The sequence below is a fragment of the Ailuropoda melanoleuca genome, chromosome 5 (assembly GCF_002007445.2).
Source record: "Ailuropoda melanoleuca isolate Jingjing chromosome 5, ASM200744v2, whole genome shotgun sequence".
In the NCBI taxonomy this organism is placed as follows: Eukaryota; Metazoa; Chordata; class Mammalia; order Carnivora; family Ursidae; genus Ailuropoda; species Ailuropoda melanoleuca.
In genome coordinates, this window is record NC_048222.1 from 35,476,786 (window position 1) to 35,503,773 (window position 26,988).

General features: G+C 37.3%; 1 protein-coding gene across 5 annotated transcripts in view; it reads right to left on the reverse strand.

Moving 5' to 3' along the window:
* Window positions 1–23,248, reverse strand: part of NEO1 (neogenin 1) — a 206,486-nt gene extending 183,238 nt beyond the window's left edge. For all 5 annotated transcript variants that reach the window (XM_034660703.1, XM_034660704.1, XM_034660701.1 and 2 more), the window contains exon 1: window positions 23,209–23,248. In XM_034660703.1, the coding sequence (XP_034516594.1) occupies window positions 23,209–23,245 (37 nt within the window). In that variant the 5' untranslated portion in view covers window positions 23,246–23,248. The remainder of the gene's footprint in view (window positions 1–23,208) is intronic.
* Between the last annotated feature and the right edge of the window lie 3,740 nt (window positions 23,249–26,988).

A 26,988-nucleotide genomic window follows, 5' to 3' on the forward strand; every position in this document is an offset into this window, starting at 1 on the left:
GGAGAACAGGATTACTGGGCCACACTGAGAGCACAGTCAGGTTGCTAACTGTATTTAAAAGAAGTGCAAATATGAAAACGTGGTTTTGCAGACTATAAAGGAAAGAGAACATAGACATTTAAAACTGAAGCTTCCAAATAGTGAGTATCAAGTGAAAATGAAAAGGGTTGAAGATACCAACACATGGCTGTCAATGGAATCTAAGACAGATAGGGAAGGAAATACTCTAGAGTGAACAGAAAACAGGTAAGTGCTGCCAGCACGATGTGAGAAACCTGGAAGGACAGGAGACTGTCGTGAGACTGTGATATTGTTTTAATAATATTTCAGCACTGCCAAGTGATGACAAGGGCTAGGGTACAATTCTGGAAGCTGGTACTTGAAGTGGCATGAAAGAGAAGCCACTGGAGATGAAGAAGATGAAGAAATGAAGATAGGACTAGGAAGTAAGCCAGGCAGACACTCACATTTTCCAGAACAATGACAGACTTGCAATGGAGAAGAAGACTGCAAAACAAGACTTAAAGTTTTCAATGAATGAAAGTGAATATTAAGTACACAGATGACAAAGAAAAGCAAAACATAAAATTTATTGGCCCACATCTTGAAAGAGCAGCAATTTTTTGAGTAATTATTTCACATTTTTGAAAGCTATTTTTCCATTATTCTTCAGTAATCAGCTATGTTTTAGAGAGCTGATATTGCTCTAAATATTGCTAATAGAGTACTTTTCTCATATGGAAAACAAGCATTACAGATTTTATGTGACTATACCACCATATGTTTACGAATTGTTACCAAGTTCAGCTAAAAAAAAATTCTGAGTAAAGATGCATTAATTCTTGAACACAGAAAACAAATAGCACATGAATAATGTATTGAAAGTTTTTGTTGTCGGCAGCTTTACTAACAGAAGTAATATTTATGAAATCCCACAGGACAATCGAACAACTTAAATATATGCAAAAGAGAAAAACACAAGACTAAGAATCCGTAATAATGAATCTTATAATATCAGAGCTATTTTCTGCAAAGAAAGCTGTATATGCATAAGCTCTCAATGCAAAGTAAACAGTTGTTTCAGAAAGATCATGTCATCGTTTCACGCGGTCTGTAGACAAGGTTCTAGAATTCTTCTGTTCAACGGTGCATTTAATGATGGAAATAAACTGAATTCAAAAGCTTGTTAAAGCCTGATTAGCCTAAAGCTAATTCAAGACTACATTAGTAAGCTGTCATATTAAGTCACAAATTCATATTTCATATCACTCTCTTGATAATGTATTTCTGACAGGAAATAATCCTTAGAGGGGAGGGTAAAAGAAGAGGAGACCTAAAAATCCAAGATAGATGTTATAACAGTATCAGAAGGATAAGACACGAAGCCCAGAATACTCACAATGAAGCCACGTATATATTAACCAGGCAGTGGTAAACACATTTGTGAGAGCAAAGTACGACTTTTCCGTGCTATTATAACTGCATACCATTTTCACACAGATGTAGAATTAGTTACTAAAATGAAATGCAAATGGTCCTTAATCATTTTAAAAGATACTCAACCTCACTCATAATAAGAGAAATGCAAATTAAAACTACACTGAGATACAATTTCTCACCTACCATATTGGCAAAAATACAAATGTTTAACAACATACCTCGTAGGCAAAGTATAGGGAAATGGCTAGTGGGAATGTAAAATGGCAATATCCACTATAGAGGAAAGTTTGCAATATCTAGCACAATTATAATTGCATTTTCCCTTTGACTTAGTAATCCTATGTCTATGAATCTATCCCAAAAACACACTGGCCAAAATATGAAAACAGGGACAAGCAAGACTATTCACCGCAGCACTACCCGTGGCAGAAGCTAGAGACAAGCTTGAAGGCGCTGTGGTACACAGATACAATGAGGTGCCATGCAGCTGTAAACCAGACGACGCAATAACTTCATCTCTACCATGGAGTGGTCCCTAGAATAAATTAAGTGACAAAGCAAGGTTGGAGAGAAGTGGGTATATATATCTAAGAAAGGTGGGACAGTAATAGATACACACACGTAATTTTCAACCCATACAAGGAGAGGAAATACAGTTAGAGGAGACAGGAATTGAAGCTCGATGTCTCTGAACAGAACTTGTACACAGATTTGACTTTGGGGGGGTGCCTGGGTGGCTCAATTGTTAAGTGTCTTCCTTCGGGTCAGGGCGTGATCCCAGGGTCCTGAGATTGAGCCTGCATTGGGCTCCCTGCTCCGCTGGGAGCCTGCTTCTTCCTCTCCCACTTCCCCTGCTTGTGTTCCCTCTCTCGCTGGCTGTCTCTCTGTCAAATAAATAAATAAAATCTTTAAAAAAAAAAAAAGATTTGACTTTGGGATCATACAAATATTTTACAAATTTAAAATACAAAACTAAATCTTAAAAATCCCTTAACATTGAAAGCAGAGGTAGAACAAGCCTAAATCTCTAGCTGTCATCAAAACCACCCAGAGAGGAGAATTTAAGAACACAATAACCAAACTATACTTAGTGGAATATGCCCTAAGGACCAAAAGAACTGCAAAAATTGTAACTGTTTTAATAACCACTTTTGTTGTAGTTACTATTGGTACTGTTATTCTGAGACTGGTGTGTGTATGTGTGTGTGCTGTAGAATAAAGCAAATGAGTAATTTCATTAACGTCATGAAGAACAGGATTCTCAGTGTGGAAGAAAAGCGATATAGATGTAAAGTCAATGAAGTGATCTGTCAGAACGATTAAAATCAACGACACGAGAAACAACAGGTGTCAGCAAGGATGTGGAGAAAAAGGAACACTTGTGCACTGTTGGTGGGAATGCAAACTGGTGCACCACTCTGGAAAAGAGTACGGAGGTTCCTCAAAAAGTTAAAAATAGAAATACCCTTACTGGTATCCAAGATCTACAAAGAACTTCTCAAACTCAATACACGAGAAACAAATAAACAAATCAAAAAATGGGCAGAAGATATGAACAGACACTTTTCCAATGAAGACATACAAATGGCTAACAGACACATGAAAAAATGTTCAAAATCATTAGCCATCAGGGAAATTCAAATCAAAACCACACTGAGATACCACCTTACGCCAGTTAGAATGGCAAAGATAGACAAGGCAAGAAACAACAATTGTTGGAGAGGATGTGGAGAAAGGGGATCCCTCCTACATTGTTGGTGGGAATGCAAGTTGGTACAGCCACTCTGGAAAACAGTGTGGAGGTCCCTTAAAAAGTTAAAAATTGAACTACCCTATGACCCAGCCATTGCACTACTGGGTGTTTACCCCAAAGATACAGACGTAGTAAAGAGAAGGGCCATATGCACCCCAATGTTCATAGCTGCATTGTCCACAATAGCCAAATCATGGAAGGAGCCGAGATGCCCTTCAACAGATGACTGGATTAAGAAGCTGTGGTCCATATATACAATGGAATATTACTCAGCTATCAGAAAGAACGAATTCTCAACATTTGCTGCAACATGGACGGCACTGGAGGAGATAATGCTAAGTGAAATAAGTCAAGCAGAGAAAGACAATTATCATATGATTTCTCTCATCTATGGAACATAAGAACTAGGATGATTGGTAGGGGAAGAAAGGGATAAAGAAAGGGGGGTAATCAGAAGGGGGAATGAAACATGAGAGACTATGGACTATGAGAAACAAACTGAGGACTTCAGAGGGGAGATGGGTGGGAATGGGATAGACTGGTGATGGGTGGTAAGGAGGGCATGTATTGCATGGTACACTGGGTGTTATACGCAACTAATGGAGCATCGAGCTTTATATCGGAATCCAGGGATGTACTGTAAGGTGACTAACATAATAAAAAAATCATTTAAAGTAAAAAAAAAAAATAGAAATACCCTTCAACCCAGCAATGCCAATACTGGGTATTTACCCAAAGGATACAAAAACACTAATTCAAAGGGATACATGCGCCTCTATGTTTATAGCGGCATTATTTACAATAGCCAAGATAAGGAAGCAGCCCAAGTGTCCGTTGAAAGATGAATGGATAAAGAAGTAGTATATATATATTCACCTCTATTAAAACAATGCAGTCTTGCCATCTGCAACAACATGGATGGAGCTAGAGAATATAATGCCAAGCAAAGTAAGTCAGTCAAAACTTCAAAAAAAAAAATGAGCAAAGGAGAAAAAAGAGAAAGACATACCAAGAAGCACTCTTCACTCTAGAGAACACGCTGATGGTTAGCAGAGGAGAGGTGGGTAGGGGATGGGTGAAATAGGTGATGGGGATGAAGGAGGGCACTTGTGATGAGCACTGGGTGTTCTATGTAAGTGATGAGTCACTGAATTCTACACCTGAAACCAAGTGCACCATATATGTTAACTAGAATTTAAATAAAAACTTGAAATAAAAAATAAAAAGATGTAAACTCTGAAAAAGAACAGATACAGAAGTTACAATGAGTAAACAAATACCAACTTCATTCAAGATCAATGGAATAATGAGTATTTCCAATGAAACTCATCAAATTTAACACAAAATTTTGTAGAAAGATTACCAAAAGTGCCATCAAAAAATAAATGATATAATTTAGCAAGGAGGTTTCTAAATTATTTGTTAGATAACCTTACATTTTGCTCTTATTTTAACAAGTATCCAGAAATCCCGCAAGTGAGCTTTAAAATAAAGCTCTTAATTGCCTCCCTCAACACAATTACAGCAGCTGACTCTTGTCTAGTACTTAGGTTCCTCTATTAAGTTGAAACTCTATCTCCCAAAGATAAAAGAGCAGTAACTAATATTGGTCCAAAAAGAAAGCAATCCAACCCTTCCTAAATTACTAATTGACTTCTCTGTATGAACCTGTAATTTTACTCTATTTCAATAGAATTTAAATGCATATGCTAAAGGCAAACAAGAGACTCGGGGATTATCCACACACATTTCTCCATTTGAACATAAAGTTCAACTTTATGCAATTTTGTTGAGTAATCACAAATAATATTAAGTGTTCATTTAAATTATTTTTCTTGCAGATGTCACATATCTCACTATGCACAGAAGCAGAATTTTTGAAGGCTCCAAACACAGTGCTGAGTTCACTGATTTTTATTAAAGACTTTCTAATTATTTAGAGAAAAATATTTGTTTCCCAAAGGACATCTTAAAATACTGAAACTCAACTGGAAAAAAACATAATTATACAAATTTTCATATACACTCCTATACGCAAGTCTCCAGGAATGTAATGCATAACGTCAAAGAATACTAACCCGTAACTGCATGTATACTAATGTCCACAGTACCTCAAATAGGCTCCTGCACAGACTGGGCACCGATTTGTTTAAATACAAACTTATGAGCTTCAAATTTTAAAGCCTATAAACTAGATATATAACTAGAAAAATGGCTAAGTGAATTATGACATATTGATATTATACAATCACTAAAAAAATTGTAAAGGGAGGCAGTAAGAATAGTGGATACGAGCATGCGTTGAAGAAGAGTCAGGCTGCCTGAGTTCAAATCCCATTTCCGTCATTTGTTAACTATGTGGTCTTGGCAAATTATCTAGTCTCAAATTTACACATACTGCAGTTGGGAGAATTAAACTGTATGATATATGTAAACCATTTAACACAGTACCTGGCACACAGCAAGCTTTCAAAAATGCTAACTACTAGATTACGGCAAAAATACACTATAGAGTGTAATCTTAAAAAATACATATGTGAAATTATATCTGTGCTCTGATTATCAGTATGTAAGAATTATGTATATACAGATAACAAGGAACAGGAGGCAACCTGAAAAGTTTATTGATTTGTAATGGTGGAATGATAGTGATAACTTTTTAAATTTCCATTGGTACATTTTTAAAAATACAAAAGTTATTATCTATATAGGACAGAGTACAACAAAGTTAAAATTCCTACATTAATAATAATTATTTTTATTAATGCTTTCTAGTTAAAAATTATAGCATCTGCTGGCAATCAACAGTTCCATTTTGTTGTTGCTTTTATTTAAAAAATAAATGAACATATGCTCATTCATGGGGTTGACACCTCCTCCAGAGGTTATCATATTAACAAATTAGTGTGAATTCTTCCACATCTTTTCAACAGATCCTCTCTCTCATTGTTTCATTCACACACACATAGTTTAGGAGTTTTACTTTAAAAAACAAAAGGGATATATGTATTGTACTGCAACTCATTTCTCTCCCTTAATGTATCTTGACTATAGTCAGGCCAGTGCATACAGTTAATTCTTTTCACAGGTGCATAGTGATCCATGCTATTAGTGTACACATATAACAAACATGTAAGTTATTATCCAAACAGGACACTATTGAGAGTGAAAGAAAGTGGTCTTACCAATTATGCTGCTAGCACCGGTGTAAATCAGACCCTCTCAAACTAACTGGGACGTATGGTCACACTACATAAGAGAGGTACATCTACTGGCTAACGTTTAAGTCATCTCCAATTTTTTTGCTACTATAAACAGTGCTTCAATGAACATCCCATAATTCTTTGCACATGTAAGAGATAGAGTTCTAGAAGCAGAATTACTGAGTCACAAATAATGCACATCTTATACCACCACCTACAAAAAGGCTGTATCAATTTATATTTCCTTTAATAGTATACAAGACAGACTTTCCCCCTTTCCTTTGTCAAAACTGAGTAGCTTTTAAATGCTTACTAGGTTAATGGGCAAAAAAAATGGTATCAAATTGTTTTACCTTGCACCTCCCTCAACTTGGGTAAAGTCAAATATCTTTTTACCATGTTTGTTATTTTCTGTGCACTGCATATTTTTATTTGACTGCTTATCAAAGTCTTTATTCTATTTTCTAAAAGTACTTCAAAAGTCAAAGATTATAGAATTAAAAATTGTTTTAATTTAGGACAGGAAAGAACCTTAACTACACCCTCATAGGAGGCAGATACCTAAAAAATAAAGTGACTAGTCCACTAGTTCATCCTCTATCATATTTCAAAACATTCTCATTTATATCCAAAAAAACTTGTCTTGCCTATCAAACATTTTTTGTCTAAGATATCAAAAACAATGATAATACTTTATCGGGTTATTTACAAATCACTGAGCAAATTAATTTTAACCTGTACTCCCACTCCTACCATTATGCCCAGTCTTAAAAATGCAAAATTTCCTACTTCTAAAGAGAGGGTGAGGGGACAAAAGAAATTATTTTTAATCATATATAAAATCTAGTGTCCACTCATAATCAAGAAACAAAGACAACAAAAGCAAAACTATTTTTAATCATATATAAAATCTAGTGTCCACTCATAATCAAGAAACAAAGACAACAAAAGCAAAATAACTAGGACTGCATCAAACTAAAAAGCTTCTGCACAGCAAAGGAAACAATCAACAAAATGAAAAGGCAATCTACCAAACAGGAGAAAATATATGCAAAGCACATATACGATAAGGGGTTAACATCCAAAACATATAAAGAACTCATACAACTCAACAGTAAAGAAAAAAAATTATCAATTAAAAGTGGAAAGAGGGCCTGAATAGACATTCTTCCAAAGAGAACACAGATGGCCAACAGGTACATGAAAAGATGCTCAACATCACTAATTATCAGGCAAATGCAAATCAAATCACTATGAGATTATCATCTCACATCTGTCAGAATGGCTATTATCAAAAAGACAAGAAATAACAAGTGTGGGAGAGAGGATGTAGAGAAAAGGGAACCCTCGTATACTCATAGTGGGAATGCAAGTTGGTACAGCCACAATGGAAAACAGTACAGAGGTACCCCAAATTTTAAAAACAGACTACCATTTGATCCAGCAATTCCACTTCTGGGTATTTATCCTGAGGAAATAAAAGCACGATTTTGAAAAGATATCTGAATCCCCACGTCCAGTGCAGCATTATTTACAATAGCTAACACATGGAAATAACCTCGGTGTCATCAATGGATGAACGAATAAAGAAAATGTGGAATGCATATACAACGGAATATTATCCAGCCATAAAAAGAAGGAAATCCTGACACATGAGATAATATAGATGAACCCTGAGGGCATTATGCTACGTGAAACAAGTCAGAGAAAGACAAGTACTGTATTATTTCACTTACATGTGGAATCTAAAAAAAATACTGAACTTAGAGATACAGAGAACAGACTAATGCGGGAGGGTGGACATGGGTAGGTGAGATTGATAGAGGTGATCGAAAGGTACAAACTTCCAGTTATAAGATAAGTAAGTCCTGGAGATGTAATGTACAACATGATGACTATAGTAAATACTGTGCTGTATACTTGAAAGTTGCTGAGAGAGAAGATCTCAAAGTTTCCATCACAAGAAAAAAAAACTATATGTTGACGGATGTTACCTTATTCTGGTAAACATTCTGCAAAATAAAAAAATATACAGATATATATCTCAAACCATTATGCTAAACATCTAAGACATGTTATATGTCAATTAAATCTCAAGAAAAAGAAAAGCATAGCAAGATAAATGGTCTGAAAATATCAGGCACTGCTGATTTATTAGCCAGTAAAATAAAATTACCTTTTATCTGTATTTATTTTCTCAAACCATTTACTCATCGTCCAGACTCCAACTATTAACTGTAGCAACAATCCACAAATCTGAACCTCTTCCTTCACGTCAGCTCAAGCTCAACCAATGAAAACCTAACATCTCTCTCTCCTTAGTCTGTCTAGATCTTCCTAGGAAGCATCACTGTTTTTCTACTCCTCTAGTCTCAAACCTTTATTATCTTCTACATCACCCACTCTCAGACCCAATTAATTTACTGAATTAACTGGAGTGATCTCTTGTGAATGAGCCCATCTTCTCCATTCGTGGAGCCTCTCCATTAATCCTGGTCTTCACTTTATAATGAGACCACTGCCTCTTAACTCATCTTTGTCTCTCTCTAGTTTCACATTCTCTAAAGTATATATATCCCAAAACTTTTCACTCTTTTTGCCCTGAGCCCATCCTATTAAGATGAACCTGCCTATTTACTGAGAAAACGCAATCCCTTTTATGTAAGTTGGACTTGTCCTCTTCATACTTCAAATTTTCTTTATCTTTATCCTTCCTCTTTATCTTGTGTCACAAACATCAGGTTAAACCATTTGAAATAAAAAATAATTATGTAAAAACCGGTCAGTATCAGCAATTTCATATGGTTCAACCCTAAAAGAGGCCCAATTCCTTTGATCTCTCCATTTCTCTCCTTGGTATCACTTTTTCCTCCTACGTTTTCATCTAGATCCTATTTTATCACTTGAAACAACTCCTGCTCCCTTGCTCCTGTTCAATCTCTTCCTTTCTACTGTCTCTTTGCCTTGATCTTGATCTCCCGCTTATCAAATGAAAAAAAAAATTTTTAAATCTTTTCCCTTATCCTTGCTATACCTTGAGACACTTTCTCCTCTTTCACTCCTTCCCTTCACTGTCAAACTTCCTGAAATCGTCTGCACTCCGGCCTCTATCTTCCGAACCTTAACAATAACCTGGCTTATCCATTCATCCACTCTACTGAAATTTTTTTCTGGAGTTACCAACAATCGCCATTTTACCAAAAATCAAAGCCTTTAACTTCTGAAGTCTTCAAGTGTTTCATGTTGAACCCTTCCCCCCACCCACCCCACGCTGTCCGGTCACAGTGCACTTTCAAAGCTCTCCTTTATCTCTACCTCCCTGACATTTCTCCTATCATTCTCTAAATCAAAGTATTTCACAAAGATCAGTCCTTAGTTTCCTCCTTTATTTTCTGTACTCTTTTCCCATGGTAATTTGTGCACATTTTCTGGCCTCAACTATCAAAATCATTTCTGGGAAGACGCTGTAGTATCCTACCAAATTCACCTCTCTGTTAACAAATCTCCTATCCACCCTGAAATGTTCATAGTTCTCCTGTCCTGAAACCTGTCCTGAAACCCATGGACAATCTGGTCATTTCTCTACATTCTGAAACCAAAGACCAGAAAGTGACTTCAGCACTCTCCTAACTTTCTACTGATACTTCCAAAACATTATTCCAAATTTGTATAAACACTCTTTCTCCTTTGATGCTTCTACCAGTTATTAATTTAATACCTCTAAGTTATATTTTTTTCAAAGATTTTTATTTATTTATTTGTCAGGGAGAGAGAGAAGGAGCGAGAGCACAAGCAGGGGGAGCCACAGAGGGAGAGGGAGAAGCAGGCTCCCTGCTGAGCAAGGAGCCCGACGCGGGGCACGATCCCAGGACCCTGAGATCATGACCTGAGCCGAAGGCATATGCTTAACCAACTGAGCCACCCAGACATCCCTACCTGTAAGTTTTAAATCTACCCTCACTGGCCTGCTTCTTTTCTATTGGAACTGAATTCTTTAGACTGTGCTTCCTCTCAGTTGATTTGTTATCAGGCTCAGCCAAGATAAGGGTGCTGAAGGGAGTACCTACCTCTCTATACATCTTAGAGCTCCCTTTTACTCCTGTTAGTAGTTAACTGCCTTTGACAATTCTTTTTTTTATAATTTTTTATTATGTTATGTTAGTCACCATACAGTACATCCCTAGTTTTTGATGTAAAGTTCGATGCTTCATTAGTTGCATATAACACCCAGTGCACCATGCAGTACGTGCCCCCCTTAATACCCATCACCAGCCTATCCCACTCCCCCACCCCCCTCCCCTCTGAAGACCTCAGTTTGTTTCCCAGAGTCCATAGTCTCTCATGAGGTTCATTCCCCCTTCTGTTTACCCCCCCTTTCTTCTTCCCTTTCTTCTCCTACCGATCTTCCTACTTCTTATGTTCCATAAATGAGTGAAACCATATGATAATTGTCTTTCTCTGCTTGACTTATTTCGCTTAGCATTATCTCCTCCAGTCCCGTCCATGTTGCAGCAAATGTTGAGAAATCGCCTTTGACAATTCTTATTAAAATTCCCCTGCTCAAATTACTGGTTCTGTATCTGCTTAGATGCTAACTGATACAGGGCTTAGGCCCCTGAGCTATAACACTGCCTTGTTATTGCTTCTTTCTCTTCCTCCTTCTCCTGAACAGTTATTTTAACTTCATGATCAAAGCCTTTGAATGATATTGAGACAACTCTGGCCTCACATAAACATAAAACTATGTTCTAAGATGAAATTCTCTCCGTAAGTGCTGGTGAATCACAAGTCTGGTGACCTTCATGTGCTGGTTTTTCAGTGTTTGTCTTTGGTTCAGGGGCAGTCGATCCTCTTTGCATTGCTTTTATTTGAAAGAGACTTTTGGGCAGCTTCATCCATCTTCACTTTGACGGCAAAAGTATGATGGCCTCATTCAAGGCTTCTGAAAGTGTCAATTGTTACAATGCTAGGTAATTTTATGACTGTTACGGGTCAAAGCTCAAACTCTACCTTTTCCATGTCACTTTCAAAGCTCAAACTCTCCCTTTTCCATGTCACTTTCACAGATCACCACAGCCATAAATGTTCTGTCTCTCCTCTGAGTTACTCTGAAAACCACTGCTATAGATGGTGGTGCTGTGTTGTCACTTCTTCAGCTCAACAAGTACTTCTCGCTTTTACAAACGCAGTAGGCTGTTTGCAAAAAATACAAGACCATCTTTGTCCTCAAGTTTACAACCCTGTTTGGAAAATAAGTCTTACACTTATGTGATGGACCAAAGGCACTTTTGATTACAAACAACAGAATTCCACGCAAATTCACTTAAGGCAAATTTTTAAAATTTATTTAAATTCAATTAATTAACATATAATGTATTATTAGTTTCAGAGGTACAGGCCTGTGATTCAATAGTCTTTTTTTTTTTTTAAAGATTTTATTTATTTATTTGACAGAGATAGAGACAGCCAGCGAGAGAGGGAACACAAGCAGGGGGAGTGGGAGAGGAAGAAGCAGGCTCACAGCAGAGGAGCCTGACGTGGGGCTCGATCCCACAACGCCGGGATCACGCCCTGAGCCGAAGGCAGACGCTTAACCACTGTGCCACCCAGGCGCCCCTCAATAGTCTTATATAATACCCAGTGTTCATTATATCACATGCCCTCCTTTATGTCCATCACCCAGTTTACCATCCCTCTACCGCCCCCTTCCAGCAACCCTCACTTTGTTTCCTATGATTAAGAGTCTCTTATGGTTGGTCTCCCTCTCTGATTTTCATCTTGTTTTATTTTTTCCTGTCTTCCCCTATGATCCTCTGTTTTAAGACAAAAAATTTTAAATAAAGTTACAGAGGTAGTCGCACAGTATCACATTTCTGTTCCAATCTGATGTGAAACCCAATTGTACTTCCTACCGTGACAGTTCACGAGATGAAATGAAAACTGAGATGGTGTGGCCCGAAGCGTTCGGTTCTAAAGAATGTGAGACCCTGAGGAGATGCTTCAGGACAGCGCTGTCCAGCAGAAATACAATGAAAGCCACAGATATATCTTTAAATGTGCTAGTGGCCACGTTAAAAAAACAGATGAAATTAATTATTACCATATTTAGCCAATTATATCCAAAAATCACTTAAACACGTGATCAATAAAAAGAGAACTAGAGGATATTTTACATTTGTTACATTAAGTCTTTGAAATCCAGTGTATGCTTTACACTCACAGTAAATCACAAATCAAACTAGGCACATTTAAGTGTTCAAAAGCTACAAGCAGATAATGACTACTAACAACACAGCTTCAAGAATTCTTAAAATATTCAGCAGTCTTTAAATATACAATGTATGCTGCAATGAACTATAGGCACATTCAAATGTGTCAGAGCAAAAAAAAAAAAAAAAAATCTTACCACTTTGGAAATGACAAATGCATCCAGATTAACTTGCTTTTAAGAAGGCCCAGAATAAAGCTTCTCTGTAACTGGACTTACAACCGAACACTTTATAAATTTGTCATTGATAGGAAAAGTTGTTACTGTAATACTAGGATTTTTATTACATTTAAGCCTACATAACAATTCACATAAAATGTGTAGGCAAGAACAACTGTAAAAACGACGCATGTAGCCTGATTAAATTCCAAGCAAGACTTGGGCACATCTATTCTATGTAGGTTCCTGCAAATTATACAGAAATGAGTGAATGCCTAACACATCATACCAGGATATTAGGGTTTCAGAACTTATTTTAAGTTCCAGGTACTTAATGCTTAATTTTAGTAAAGGATACAAGTAGTGTTTGGGCATTTTGAGTATCCCTTTACCATCATCCATAAACATCTACCACATTTCACTATAATTATGTGTTTAGGGGCACCTGAGTGGCTCAGTTGGTTAAGTGCTGACTGTTGATGTCACCTCAAGTCATGATCTCAGGTCATAGGATCGAGCCCCACGTCAGGCTCCACACTCAGCTCTGTTCTTCTCCTCTATTTCTCTCTCTCTCTCTTTTAAATAAATAAATACAATCCTTTAAAAAATTAATGCTTTCAAATGTTCAGCCTTCCCCACTAGATTTCATGTTCCATAACAGCAAGGACTGTGTTTGTCTTATTCAGTGCTTATCCCAGAGCCTAGACCTAGAACATAGTATGCATAAAGTAAATTTGTTAAATGTCCCATAATTTCATGTTATACAGACTGTATTTCTTTTCTTACTGTCCTGAAATAGAGTGTTCTTTGTATTTGGATTCTGCTTTCATTTTGCAAATACTGGCAAAATGCTTGTCACAAATTAAGCATGGTTTAAGTTCATTTTTTTAGTCTAGAAGTCTATCGATACATTTACCAAGATGGGTATGGAAATAAAATCTCTGCTCTTTGAACTACCTCGAAGACCTGAAAACAAGCTCTATAGTGAATAGGAAGAAGCAATAATTGCTGTCTTGTTACTTTGTTAAAGGGAAAGAAATGGAACTGAACATACTTTGAGATGGCAAATTTTAAAATGCTGGTATACAAATACAAAACCAGATTTTTTCAGAACTGCCACTAAAAAACCATAGTTGATAAAGAATTACCAGAAGTCCAAAAATACTATTTTTCTTGAGCACACATAATTTCCTAAACACTAATTTGAAAGTTCTTGACTAATTAAACTTGGTGCAAGGCTTCTGACAAGTTTATACTCTGGAAAGGTCCAATCTATCATAAATACAGGGTTAATATATACTTTATTATTCAAATCAAGACATTTCTGAGGGTAAGAGGGGGTGCTAAAAATAATTATACCAGGAACAACAAGCAAACCAGGACCTAGGGTAATTCTACATATATGTGACCTTGAGGAAATACACCTAAAAACTAATTCCTGACTACTTCTACTTTGGAAGTCTTGCATACTTTTTCACCAAAGAAATCTGTTTCACTAACCCTGTAAATCAAAATGTTTCTCTGACATAAATTATAGAAATATTTCCTATGAATAACTTAAAGCACATATTTTCAAGCATGATTTCATTAAAATTACATTGTGTAAACTATATTTGATGATAAAAAAAATCAACAGAGAGGGGCGCCTGGGTGGCACAGTCATTAAGCGTCTGCCTTAGGCTCAGGGCGTGATCCCGGCGTTATGGGATCGAACCCCACGTCAGGCTCCTCCGCTGTGAGCCTGCTTCTTCCTCTCCCACTCCCCCTGCTTGTGTTCCCTCTCTCACTGGCTGGCTATCTCTGTCAAATAAATAAATAAATAAATAAATCTTTAAAAAAAAAAACAAACCTTTAAAAAAAAAGATCAACAGAGAATAAAATTACAGACTGAATCACAGGTCACATTGTCATTATGATAAGAATAACCTCTTACCGGCATTTCTGCACACTCATAATTTAAAAGCTTTCATTTCTATATCAAAACTGTCTCTGCAAGTGTGTATAGTCATAAAATATACCTACACTCATTTGGGAAACTAAATTTTTAAGAATAATATACTTCACTCCTTAAAATTTCTTAAAATAAACTAAGTATATACATAAAGACAGATACATATTAATATATTTTATATGTATTTACCCATAAATCCATAAAATATAAATATATACACATACTTTTTAAAATATCCATTTGGGAGTAAAAATTTATATATCCTTCCCAAAAAGCAATTTTGCAATGTGTATAAAGAGCCTTCAATATGTCAAACCCTTTCTAGTTCCAGAAATATATCTTAAGTAAATTTTTAGGGAAAAAAAAACTTACATGAAAAGAACTTACACACTTTAATTTTCAAGATGAGAGTAATGTTTATGTGAAATTATGGAACACGGCAAAATTAGGTAACCATACTGGATCCAGGTATAAAATATTTGTAATATGATCCCCAATTTTGTTTTAAACACACATGCACATACACACACACACACAGAGTTTAAAAATACACAAGTATAGGGGCGCCTGGGTGGCACAGTGGTTAAGCGTCTGCCTTCGGCTCAGGGCGTGATCCCGGCGTTATGGGATCGAGCCCCACATCAGGCTCCTCCACTATGAGCCTGCTTCTTCCTCTCCCACTCCCCCTGCTTGTGTTCCCTCTCTCACTGGCTGTCTCTATCTCTGTCAAATAAATAAATAAAATCTTTTAAATAAATAAATAAATAAATAAATAAATAAAATAAAAATACACAAGTATAGGGGTGCCAGGGTTGCTCGGTCGTTAAGCCTCTGCGTTCGGCTCAGGGCATGATCCCAGAGTCCTGGGATCGAGCCCCACATCAGGCTCCTCCGCTAGGAGCCTATTTCTTCCTCTCCCACTCCCCCTGCCTGTGTTCCCTCTCTTGCTGGATGTTTCTCTGTCAAATAAATAAATAAAATCTTAAAAAAAAAATACACAAGTATATATGCAGAGGAGGAAAACTAGAAAAAAAATACCAAAATGTTAATAAAATCATCTGAATTGTGAGATACGTGGCTTGTATTGTCTTTGTTTCTATAGTTACTAACTTTTAACAATATTTTCTAAGTTTTTTACAATAGAAATGTTACTATTTTGATGTCATATAAATGTTTAATACAAATGTTACTTCTGATTATGAACGTTTTTACATTTTAAAAGACCCATTTGGGGTGTTTCGGTGGCTCCACTGCTTAAGTGTCCAACTCTTAATTTTGGCTCAGGTCATGATCTCTGGGTAATGAGATGGAGCCCAGCATTGGACTCTGTGCTCAAAAGGGAGTCGGCTTGACATTCTCTCCCTCTCCTCCTGCCCCTCCTCCCTGCTCACTCGCATTCTCTCTACAAATAAATAAATAAATCTTTTTTAAAAAAAGGCCCATTTGGTTTTAATTTTGAATTCTAACAAACATTAAAAGAAGAAATAACATTCTGTGCAATATCTTCCAAAAAACAGAAGAGGAAGGGACGTGTCACAACTAATTTTATGATGCCAGCATTATCTGATACTAAAACCAGGCCAATATAGTACAAGGGAACTATAGACCAAAATTCCTCATAAACACAGGTGGAATAATCCTCAACAAAATATTAGCAAATCAAATCTAGCATTACAAAAAGACTACTTAGTCAAGTGGAGGTTTATCCCAGGAATGTAAGATTGGTTTCATATTCAGAAATCAATATAATCCATCAGAATGACAAACTAAAAGGAGAAACTGCATGATATTATCAACAGATGCAGAAAAGCTCTTGTCAAAATTCAACTCCTATTCATGCTAAAAACTCTTAGCAAACTAGGAATAGAAACTTCTTAACTTGATAAAGGGCATCTAAAAAAAACTACAACAACAACCTTAAGTTAACATCATACTTCATAATGAAAGAGTGAATTGCTTTCCCCTATATCAGAAACAAAGCAAGGATGTCTATACTCACCACCACTATTCAGCACTGTACTGGAAATTCTAGCCAAAGTAATAAAGCAAGGAAAATTAATAAAAGGCATACAGATCAAAAACAAAGAAAGAAAAAACCATCACTACTGCAGACAACATGATTGCCTACTTTGAAACTTAGAACTTTTAAGTGAGTTTAAGCAAGGTCGTAGGGCACAAAGTTAACATACAAAAAATCAGTCATATTTTCCCTATGCTGGCAATCAACAACTGGCAGTCAAAATTAGGGGGAAAATATTTACAATAGCTCCAAAAACATGAAATACTTAGGTATCTGAGAACTACAAAATGCTGACTTAAAAAAAAATCAAAGGCTCTCTAAATAAATGAAAAGACATATGTACCTGGATTTAAAGACTCACACAGCTGAAATGCCAATTCTCCCCAATTGTTCTATGGATTTAATACAATTCCAATCATAATCCTAACCAGAAGTTTTGCAGATAAAGACAAAAAACTAAAAGTTACATGAAAAAGCAAATGAAGCAGAATAAAGAATTTCAAAAAAGAGAAACAATGTTGAAGGATTCGAACTACCCTATTTTAAGACTTACAAAGCTACAGGAATTAGGACAATGTGGGCTTGGCAAAAGGACAGACACACACATCACTGGAATCAAACAGAATTCAGAGATAGACCCACACAATTATGGTAACTGATTTTTGACATAAGTGTAAATAAAATTCAATGAAGAAAGGAGAGTCTTTTCAACAATAAGGTTTAAACAGTTGGGACATCCATATGCCCCCCCCCAAAAAAAGAGAGAGAGACACGGAGACAGAGAGAGAGAGGGAGGGACGAAGAAAGAGAGAAAGCACCTTGACTTGATACAGAAGTTAACTCAAAATGGATCATAAATCTAAATATCAAATGTAAACTATAAAATTCCTTAGAAAAAAATCACGGAGAAAAATTTTTATAAATCTGGATCAAACAGAGTTCTTAGAAATGACACTAAAAGCATGATTCATAAAGAGACAAAACTGATAAATGGAGCTTCACCAAACTTAAAGCTTTTGCTCTGCAAAAGACATTGAGAGTATGAATAGACAAAAAAGACTGGGAGAAAATACTTGCAAACCATTAACAAAAGAAACTGTATACAGAATAAATAAAAAAACACTAAAAGCTCAACCATCAGAAAACCACCCATTTTTTTTTAATTGGGCAAAAGATTTAACTAGACATCTCACCAATACTGGCAAATACACAGAAAAAGATGTTCAACAACATTAGTCATTAGCAAAATGCAAACTAAACTACAACATAATCATACTACTACTATTATAGTGGCAAGAAAGAAAAAAAAGAACCGACAATACCAAGTACTGGGGAGGACACCAAGCAACTAGAACTCACGTATGCTGCTGAAGAGAATACAAAGGTAGAGCTGCTCTGAGAACAGTCTGGCACTTACCACATGGCCCAGCAATCTCACTCGGGGATATTTACGAGAGAAATAAAAACATGTTGACACAAAAATCTGTACATAAGAGTTTGTAACAGTTTTATTGATTATACTCACAAACTGAAGACACCGCACTTGTCCTTCACCAGGCGAATGGATAAAATGCAGTAGTTCCATACAAGAGAATACCCCTCGGCAATAAAAAGGAACAAACTATTGATACACACAAGATGGATGAATCTCAAAGGGACTATGCTTAGCGAAAGCCAGCCTCAGAGGCTATCTGATTCCACTTACATGACATTCCGGGAAAGGCAAAACTGTAGGGATGGAGAAGAGATCAGTGGGAGTGAGGAATGGTGGGAGAGTTTGACTACAAAGGGCCAGCATGAGGGAAGTTTTTGGAAACTGTTCTGTACCTGATTATGGTGGGGGTTAAAGGTATCCATCTTACACATGATAAAACCCAGAACACACATACACACACTTCTCTAATATGTCAACTTAAAAATTTAACTTAACTAAAGATGTGTATGCCATACAACCCCCACACCTGCCCCAAATTTCCTCATCATGCCCCATGTTTCCTAAATCAGTAAAGTTGCTCTTTCATAAGCCTCACGGGTCAGCTAAGCACTCCTCATATATCTGATTCACAGTTCTATACCTTAATGCCTAGAATATGGGAGGTACTCAATAAACATTTGTTATCTAAATGTGAAATCTGAAACTGCATTAAGAAAGAAGAAAATGTAGGAGACCTAGGGTCACTAACACAAAGAAGCACAAAAAGTAAGGGGAAATTTTTACAAAAAAACAATGGATTTTGGGGTGCCTGGGTGGCTCAGTCATTAAGCGTCTGCCTTTGGCTCAGGGCGTGATCCCAGAGTTCTGGGATCAAGCCCCACGTCAGGCTCCTCCGTGGGAAGCCTGCTTCTTCCTCTCTCACTCCCCTGCTTGTGTTCCCTCTCTCACTGGCTATCTCTCTCTCTCTGTCAAATAAATAAATAAAATCTTAAAAAAACAAACAAACAATGGATTTAGCCACATTAAAACTAACGATCTCTGTTCAAAGAACACAACAGGCAAAGTAGACAAATGACAGTGAAAAATGATTTGCAATGACTAGAACCAACAGAAATGGTATCAGGAATATACAAAGACCTGCAAATCAACAAGAAAGACTAGAAACCTGACACAAAAATGAATACAGGATATAAATAGGAAAGCCACCAGAAGCAGACAACTAAATGGCTGTAATCATTGCAAGTCTCATTAGTAATCAGGAAAATGCAAATTCAACCAATACTGAAACAACTCTTTATACCCAAGTCAAAATGGCAAAGTTCAGAAGGTAAGTTCTATTTGACACTGGCAAGGATAGAGCAGACAGTAACTCACATGTATTGCTGGTGGGAGTATAAACTACTGCAAACATTCTACAAAACAGGTTACGTTTAGTGAAATTAAATTGTACATATGTCGTTTGATGTAACAATTCCACTCCTGGATTTATATCTCAGAGATGTGTATGCAATAGTCAGCAAGGATTCATATAGAAGAACTTTGACCATGGCTATATTTGTGGCAGTGGAAGCTGGGGCAAAGCTAGGAATGCACAACTTAGGAAATGCGTAAGTAAAATGTAATAGATGTAGTCTATGAAAACTACAATCAGAGGCTACTAACTAGGCACACACGTAACAACACGGATACATCCTGAAAGCACCATGCTGAATAGAAGGAAAAAAAGTAAAAAACAGAACATATTACAAAAGTTCACTCCTTTAATCCTACCAACAACCCTATAATCTAAGTACCATTATTATCCTCATTTTACAGATAAAGAAACTAAGACAGAAAAATTGACCACCACATCCAATCATTCTCTAAGTCTTGTCTATTCTACTTCAGTTATGTCCCAAATACCTCTCATTGCATCAGTAATACTCTCTGGTCGGCGCCAGAACTACCACAATGGCTTTCTAACCAACGGCCCTCCCCGCAGTCTTGCCCTGTCCAATTCATTCATCATTAATTGGATTCTAACACTCCCTGCCTACACACTTCAACAGCTTCTCATTACTCTTACGATGAAGTCCAAAGTCCCAGACACACCCAGCCAAGGCCCTGATTTACTCCTATCCTACATTTCCTGTTTTCCTTCACACCACAATCCCTCTCTCTCTCTCCCTACTGCAGCCACCTTGATCTTTCAACTCCACATGCTTGCCAACCTCCTTCCCACTTCAGGGGATACGCACCCACATTTGACTGGATCAGTATCCATCAGATCTCAGCTGAAACGTCACCTTCTTATAGAAGCTCTCCCTGACACACTAGCTTGAGTCAGGTCTCTCTGTGATGTACCTGTCCTTGAAAGTACTTACCAACATTGTAATCAATTATTTCTGTTAAGTACTTGCTTAATATCTGCCTCTAGCTAGGATCATAAACTCCCTAAGGACAAAATACATTCAGGTGTTACTCTCTACTTTCTCCTCTGCACCTAACACAGTGCCCAGTATATACTACTACTCCAATTGAGGGCCATAAAATACTGTTAATCTTTCTATTTACTTAAAAAAAAAAAAAAAGCTTTAATGGGGCGCCTGGGTGGCACAGCGGTTAAGCACCTGCCTTCGGCTCAGGGTGTGATCCTGGCGTTATGGGATCGAGCCCCACATCAGGCTCCTCCGCTATGAGCCTGCTTTCTTCCTCTCCCACTCCCCCTGCTTGTGTTCCCTCTCTCGCTGGCTGTCTCTATCTCTGTCAAATAAATAAATAAAATCTTAAAAAAAAAAAAAAGCTTTAAAATGCCTGCTACTGTTCTTTGAAGGGAATAAACAAAATGCTTTATTTCTCTCCAAAACACTGCCTTTGTCCTATGATTTTTGTTTTTCTTATAAGTTAATGACTATCCGTATTAAAAGATTAAAAATTAACAACAATCTTCTCAAAAGCTTTTGAATTTAAGAAAGTACATTCTCAAATGCTCAGAGTTTATTTCAACTCAGTAATAAACAAATTTCATGAGCCAAGAAGAGTCCTATACAATACAGTGGACAGAAATAATCAGTCAAAATTTCCCTACCCCATCACATTTAAGTAACATTTTCTTAATCAAAAAAACTCAGGGGGCGCCTGGGTGGCACAGCGGTTAAGCGTCTGCCTTCGGCTCAGGGCGTGATCCCGGCGTTATGGGATCGAGCCCCACATCAGGCTCCTNAGGAAAATATCATATACCTAACAAGCCTAAGTAGCCTCTAAATCTAAATCTGAGGCCCACAAAAGCGAGATCCATTATCAAAATCATCAAATATTCAGCATGTGCTATAACTTCACCACCAGGTGGCAGATCCATACAACTTTCTAGAAATGCTCTTATCAGTCCTAAGAAACCCAATTAGAAAAAAATTTAGAAAAAGTGAAATAATTCTAAACATATTACATATTACTTCTCACAACGTTACGCATCTATTTAACTGGAAATCTGTCTCCAGGCCATGTAAGCACAAAATTATCTTTAAATGAAGAACACTAAAATACAATTTTAAAATGTGGTTAATCCACAGTCAGTTACTCAAAATCCTCAAAGTGTAAGAGCAAGTTTCGAATACAAAAGTAAAAAAAGCAAGAGATAAAAAGGAAGTGTGGAAAAAGACATGATGAGAAAAGAAGAAAGGACCAAGAAAAGAGGAGACACGTCTCAAACCTAGAAGCTGTAAACTGAGTTAATAGCAACCCAGAAGAACCAGTGACATTTCTGTGTTTCCAGCAAAATAGTTTTCTAATCAACAGAGACCTTAATCTCAAGTCAACCAGTTAATTAAGAAATTGGCTTTTCAGGGGTGCCTGGGTGGCACAGCAGTTAAGCGTCTGCCTTCGGCTCAGGGCGTGATCCCGGCGTTATGGGATTGAGCCCCACATCAGGCTCCTCCGCTATGAGCCTGCTTCTTCCTCTCCCACTCCCCCTGCTTGTGTTCCCTCTCTCGCTGGCTGTCTCTATCTCTGTCAAATAAATAAATAAAAATCTTTAAAAAAAAGAAATTGGCTTTTCAAATTTTTCAATAAAATTATCCCAAAAGTCTAAAAATGTGTTATTAAAATAATTTAAGATGAAACATACTATCCTGGGATGACTCTGTAATTTTATTTTTTTAAATTTTTTATTATGTTATGTTAGTCACCATACAGCACAACCTTAGTTTTTGATGTCTCTGTTATTTTATTTTTTTATTATAATAATTTTTTTTTATTATTTTATGTTAGTCACCATACAGTACCATACAGTGTCTCTGTTGTTTTTAAATGCTATCGGAAACCTTAGCTGCAAATGCACCCTTCAATCGAAGACCATCCTGACCTTCTCATTCCCTGGCTGGGGCACACCCTCCCCTCCGCCAGTCCTATTCCTACTTCTTCTGCCTCCAGAAAGAGACCCCTGACCATACAGTCATCAGGCAATAGCTCCGCTTCCTCAGTAATATTTCCTTCCTGTATCCTTCAAATCTATCTCAGACACAACTAGAAATCAACACTCAACCTGTTTCATGAACCAGCGCCGAACTGAGTTTTGTGGTGTTTGAAGAATATATAATTTGGGGGCCCTTTTTAAGGAAAAAGAATACGAGAAAAAAATTCAATTTTGCAGACTTCACAGAAACACATAAATATAGAACCTAGTGCTAGAGCCTCTCCCAGGCCCTAGAAGGGGCTCTGCAAGTGAGGGAATCCAGACTCAACAACTTAGGGGTAAATCCTCCCTGCTACGAACGCATGCTGAGGAAAAAACAAGCCTCTAAACCCGGTTTGTTAAATAAAACAAAACAAATGGTTCAGCAATTCCAGTCAGTAAAAGGAAAAATACTGCCTAGAGAGTTACAGTGATCCCAGTTACTCTAGAACAAAGTGGCTAAAATTAAGGACAGAGCCAAACTGTCTAATGATGACACGAGAGCAAAACACAGGGAAGAAAACTGTTAGTGGGGGGAATGCATACTCACCCACTTCCTGTGTACACTCTGAAAAAGACACTGCCATCAGGCTCCCCCAGGAGCACCACTCCCCACTGGGTTCTTATTCACATTACCCAGCTTCAGAAAGCTCTCACTCTTCTTCCCTGACAGAAACACTCAAATACAGAAAAAACAATTCTCAAACAACTTAGCTTTGGGGAAATTTTTCTTTCAATTATGCAATATACATTCCATCATCCTATAGTCCAAAGTCCCTAACACTATTAGAAAAAAGTTGCCAACCCCCTCAGTCCTTGCTCTAATATAAACTGTTTTGATATACACAAAGGTCTCAGCAGCTTATCTGAATGAACAAGAACACAAGTTCTCATTTCCTAATAACTTCCTGAATATTTTATTATCGTTTCCTCCCAGGAAATTTATTCACTCCATGCAGCTCCAACACTAACAGTCCATTTTTGAAGGGAAATTATTCAAGTACACCAGAAGCTCATATAAAAGATTACCTCCACTACTGGGTTATTGTTGACAACGTATCTGAGTAAAAAAGATATGAGTTGAAAATACATGTGGATTTTATTAATACATAGAAACAAAGCAAAGGGAAACAACTATTTTAACAAATAATTTAAATAAACTTATATTTTCACATACCAATTAAAATATGCAAAAAATAAATAAAATGGTATAATCATCAAAACTGATTGAACAGTACATCTGAGATCCACATCTTCATTTAACTATAGCCACATTTCAATTATAACTGAATTTAAAAAAATAAAATTAAAAAGAAAGTCCAAGGGTAAGATTGGGTAATTTTCCCCACTAACAAGAAAAATTACTGGTACTCTTTTCTAACTCTGGTTTCAAGGGAAAATACTTATAGAAATTACGTTGTATGTTTTAACCTCAGGATATTTTTAATACATCATTTGTATTCCTAGAGCCGCAATTATGGGCCTACTGTATGGCTTAACAACATATAATGCATGTCAACCTTTTCACAGTATAACTTCTGCTCTTTGGAGCAAAGGCTTTGGGGCATTAAATAACTAGTAACAAGACTGAAAAGCAAATCTATTGCATCATTCTCTTTGTCATAAATGGTTCTGAACAATTTTAAGAGCTTCTGATGCCAATCAAAACCACGAAGAAATATCACTTACACCTGTCAGAATGGCTAGGCTTGTCTCAAAAAGACAAGAAATAACACGTACTGGGGAGGACATGGAGAAAAAAGAACTCTCAGGCAGTGATTGTGGGAGTGTAAATTGGTACAGCCACCCTATGAAAACAGTATGGAGGTTCCTTCAAAATGGAAATACCATACAAGTCAGTAATTCCACAACTGGGTATTTATCCAAAGAAAAAAACCACTAATTCAAAAAGATATGCACCCCTATGTTTACTGCAGCATTATTTACAATAGCCAAGATATGGAAGCAACCCAAGCGTCCATCAATAGGTGAATGGATAAGGAAGACGTGGTATATATACACAATGGAATATTATTCAGCCATAAAAAATGAGATCTTGCCATTTGCAGTAACATGGAAGGATCTAGACAAGCATAAAGCTAAGTGAAATAGGTCAGAGAAAGACAAATACCATATGATTTCACTCATCTGTAGAATTTAAGAAGCAAAACAAAAAGCAGAAACAGACCCATAAATAGAAGAGAGGGATGGGGGTAGAGGGATGGGCAAAATGGGTGAAGGGGAGTGGGAGACACAGACTTCCAGTTACTGAAAGAATACGTCACGGAGATAAAAGACAGCAAGGGAATGTAGTCAATGGTGCTGAATAGTTATATGGTGACAAACGGTAGCTACACTTGCGGTGAGCGCAGTGTAATATATAGAGTTGTCTAAGCACTATGTTGTACACTGAAACTAAAGTATCATAGTGTGGGCATTACAATAAAAAATAAAGGAAAAAGAGCTGCATTCCGTTCTCATTGGAACAGGGGAAGTAGGTTTGACTAAACAAAGGGGATGGGAATAAGTACACATTAGAGAGGGGAAGAGCCAGCAATCCAGGAGAGAAAACCACACTGTTCAGGATACTGCAGTACAGCCAACTGGTTCATAGCCTGGTTTGGGTTCAAATTCCTGCTTGTCACTTACTAGGTACATAACCCCAGTTTAAATGATTTATTACATGTAGTGCTTTCCACATGAGAAAACTGAGGCACAGACAAGTTAACCAACTTGCCTCAGGTCCCCAAAACCTTGGAAACACCCAACAATGCTAGTGAGTTAGGCATGAGGAAGAGCTCTGCAGAAAGACACAAGGAAAATGCAGCCGCCTAGATCTTAACACAGCAGAAAGACGCGGCAACTACTGCATGTGTGTAACCAACAGCTGCCCATGGCACACCCTACAGCACGGTGTCCCTAAAACCATTTAAGACCCTTTCATTACGTACTGGACTTCTTATTTAGCAAAAGGTAGGAAACACTGCCACAGTCTAACAGAGCCCTAGGTGGCGAAAGAAGAGAGGAATGAGATCAGCCCAATCACGTACACTGCTGCTCTTCAATCATCCTTGAAAACACCAACATGAAAAACTACAGCAGATTTCAACTGATAAAATCTATAAAACAATGGATTTTTAATGCAGCAACACAAATGAAAACAGTATAATCACAGAAATCACTTCAAAATATCGACCTTTCTCCCTCTCCTGCAGGATTCCGTAACTTATTTGAGCAGAGAACACTTTTTTTCATGATAAAATTATGAACTCCTGGACCAGTGAAACAATGGTCCACAAAACACTGATTTTTAGTCAATAGCCTAGACTCAACCACTCCTCCAAGTCATAATATACTCAATTGCCAGATCAAGTACCCTAACTTTCCGTCCCTATCCTGTGCCACTTCACATTAATATGCTACACCTCCAAGTAAATTACTTTCTGTTGACCGTATCACCAATGCCTTCCTGCTCACAGACATTTGCTCATTTCATTTCCTCTCTCCCTTCCCACCTCCACAGGTCCACATCCTCTCCTTAGCCAGGGCCAGCATCCCGCACCATGACTCTGCGCGGCCGATGCAGGACCGTGTACTCAGCCTTCACTTCACAGTCCATCTCAAATTCTACCACCCCCACCAAGCTCACCCCGCATTACTGTGTCTGGAAGCACCCTCTCCATCTTTAGAACTCCCAGAGCACTCTGCACCCCTTTCACAGCATACATCACTTTCTACACAGCATTCTCATTTGTATACATGATACACCCTTTATCAGACTGATACCTCTCATTTCTCCCATCTCCCAACGCCTCCTAGCACAGTGCCTTGCCCATCATAGCCACTCCATAAATGCATGTTGAGTGAACGACTGTGAGAGTCTATTTCCCATTGGAGAATCATAATTAGCTTTCCTTAAACACAGCTAAATAGACTGGATTTCTCCCTCAGAGAACACAAATTATTTGAAGTTGCCAAGAGCTACATCTTAAATCAGAGAAAGTCACTGAGCTATACAGCAGAACTTCATTCACACAAGCTTCCTTGTACTTACTTGTTTACGTGTTCTTCTCGGTGAAACAGGCCTTTATACTGCCAAATGTGAGGCGGGTGGAGAACATAACTAGTTTGTTTTTAAAAATGTAGCCAATTAAAATCTAGTTATGACAGCCTGAAAACGTGGCTCAAAAAATTGTTATGTTATTATAAGATATCACCTATCCTACAGAATTTTTCTCTTAATAATCATAGAAGAGGCTTCTGAGCTTTTTCTGGTAACGCAGGTCTTTCACATATAGTACTGCACTTCAGGGGAAGAAGGAACTAGGGC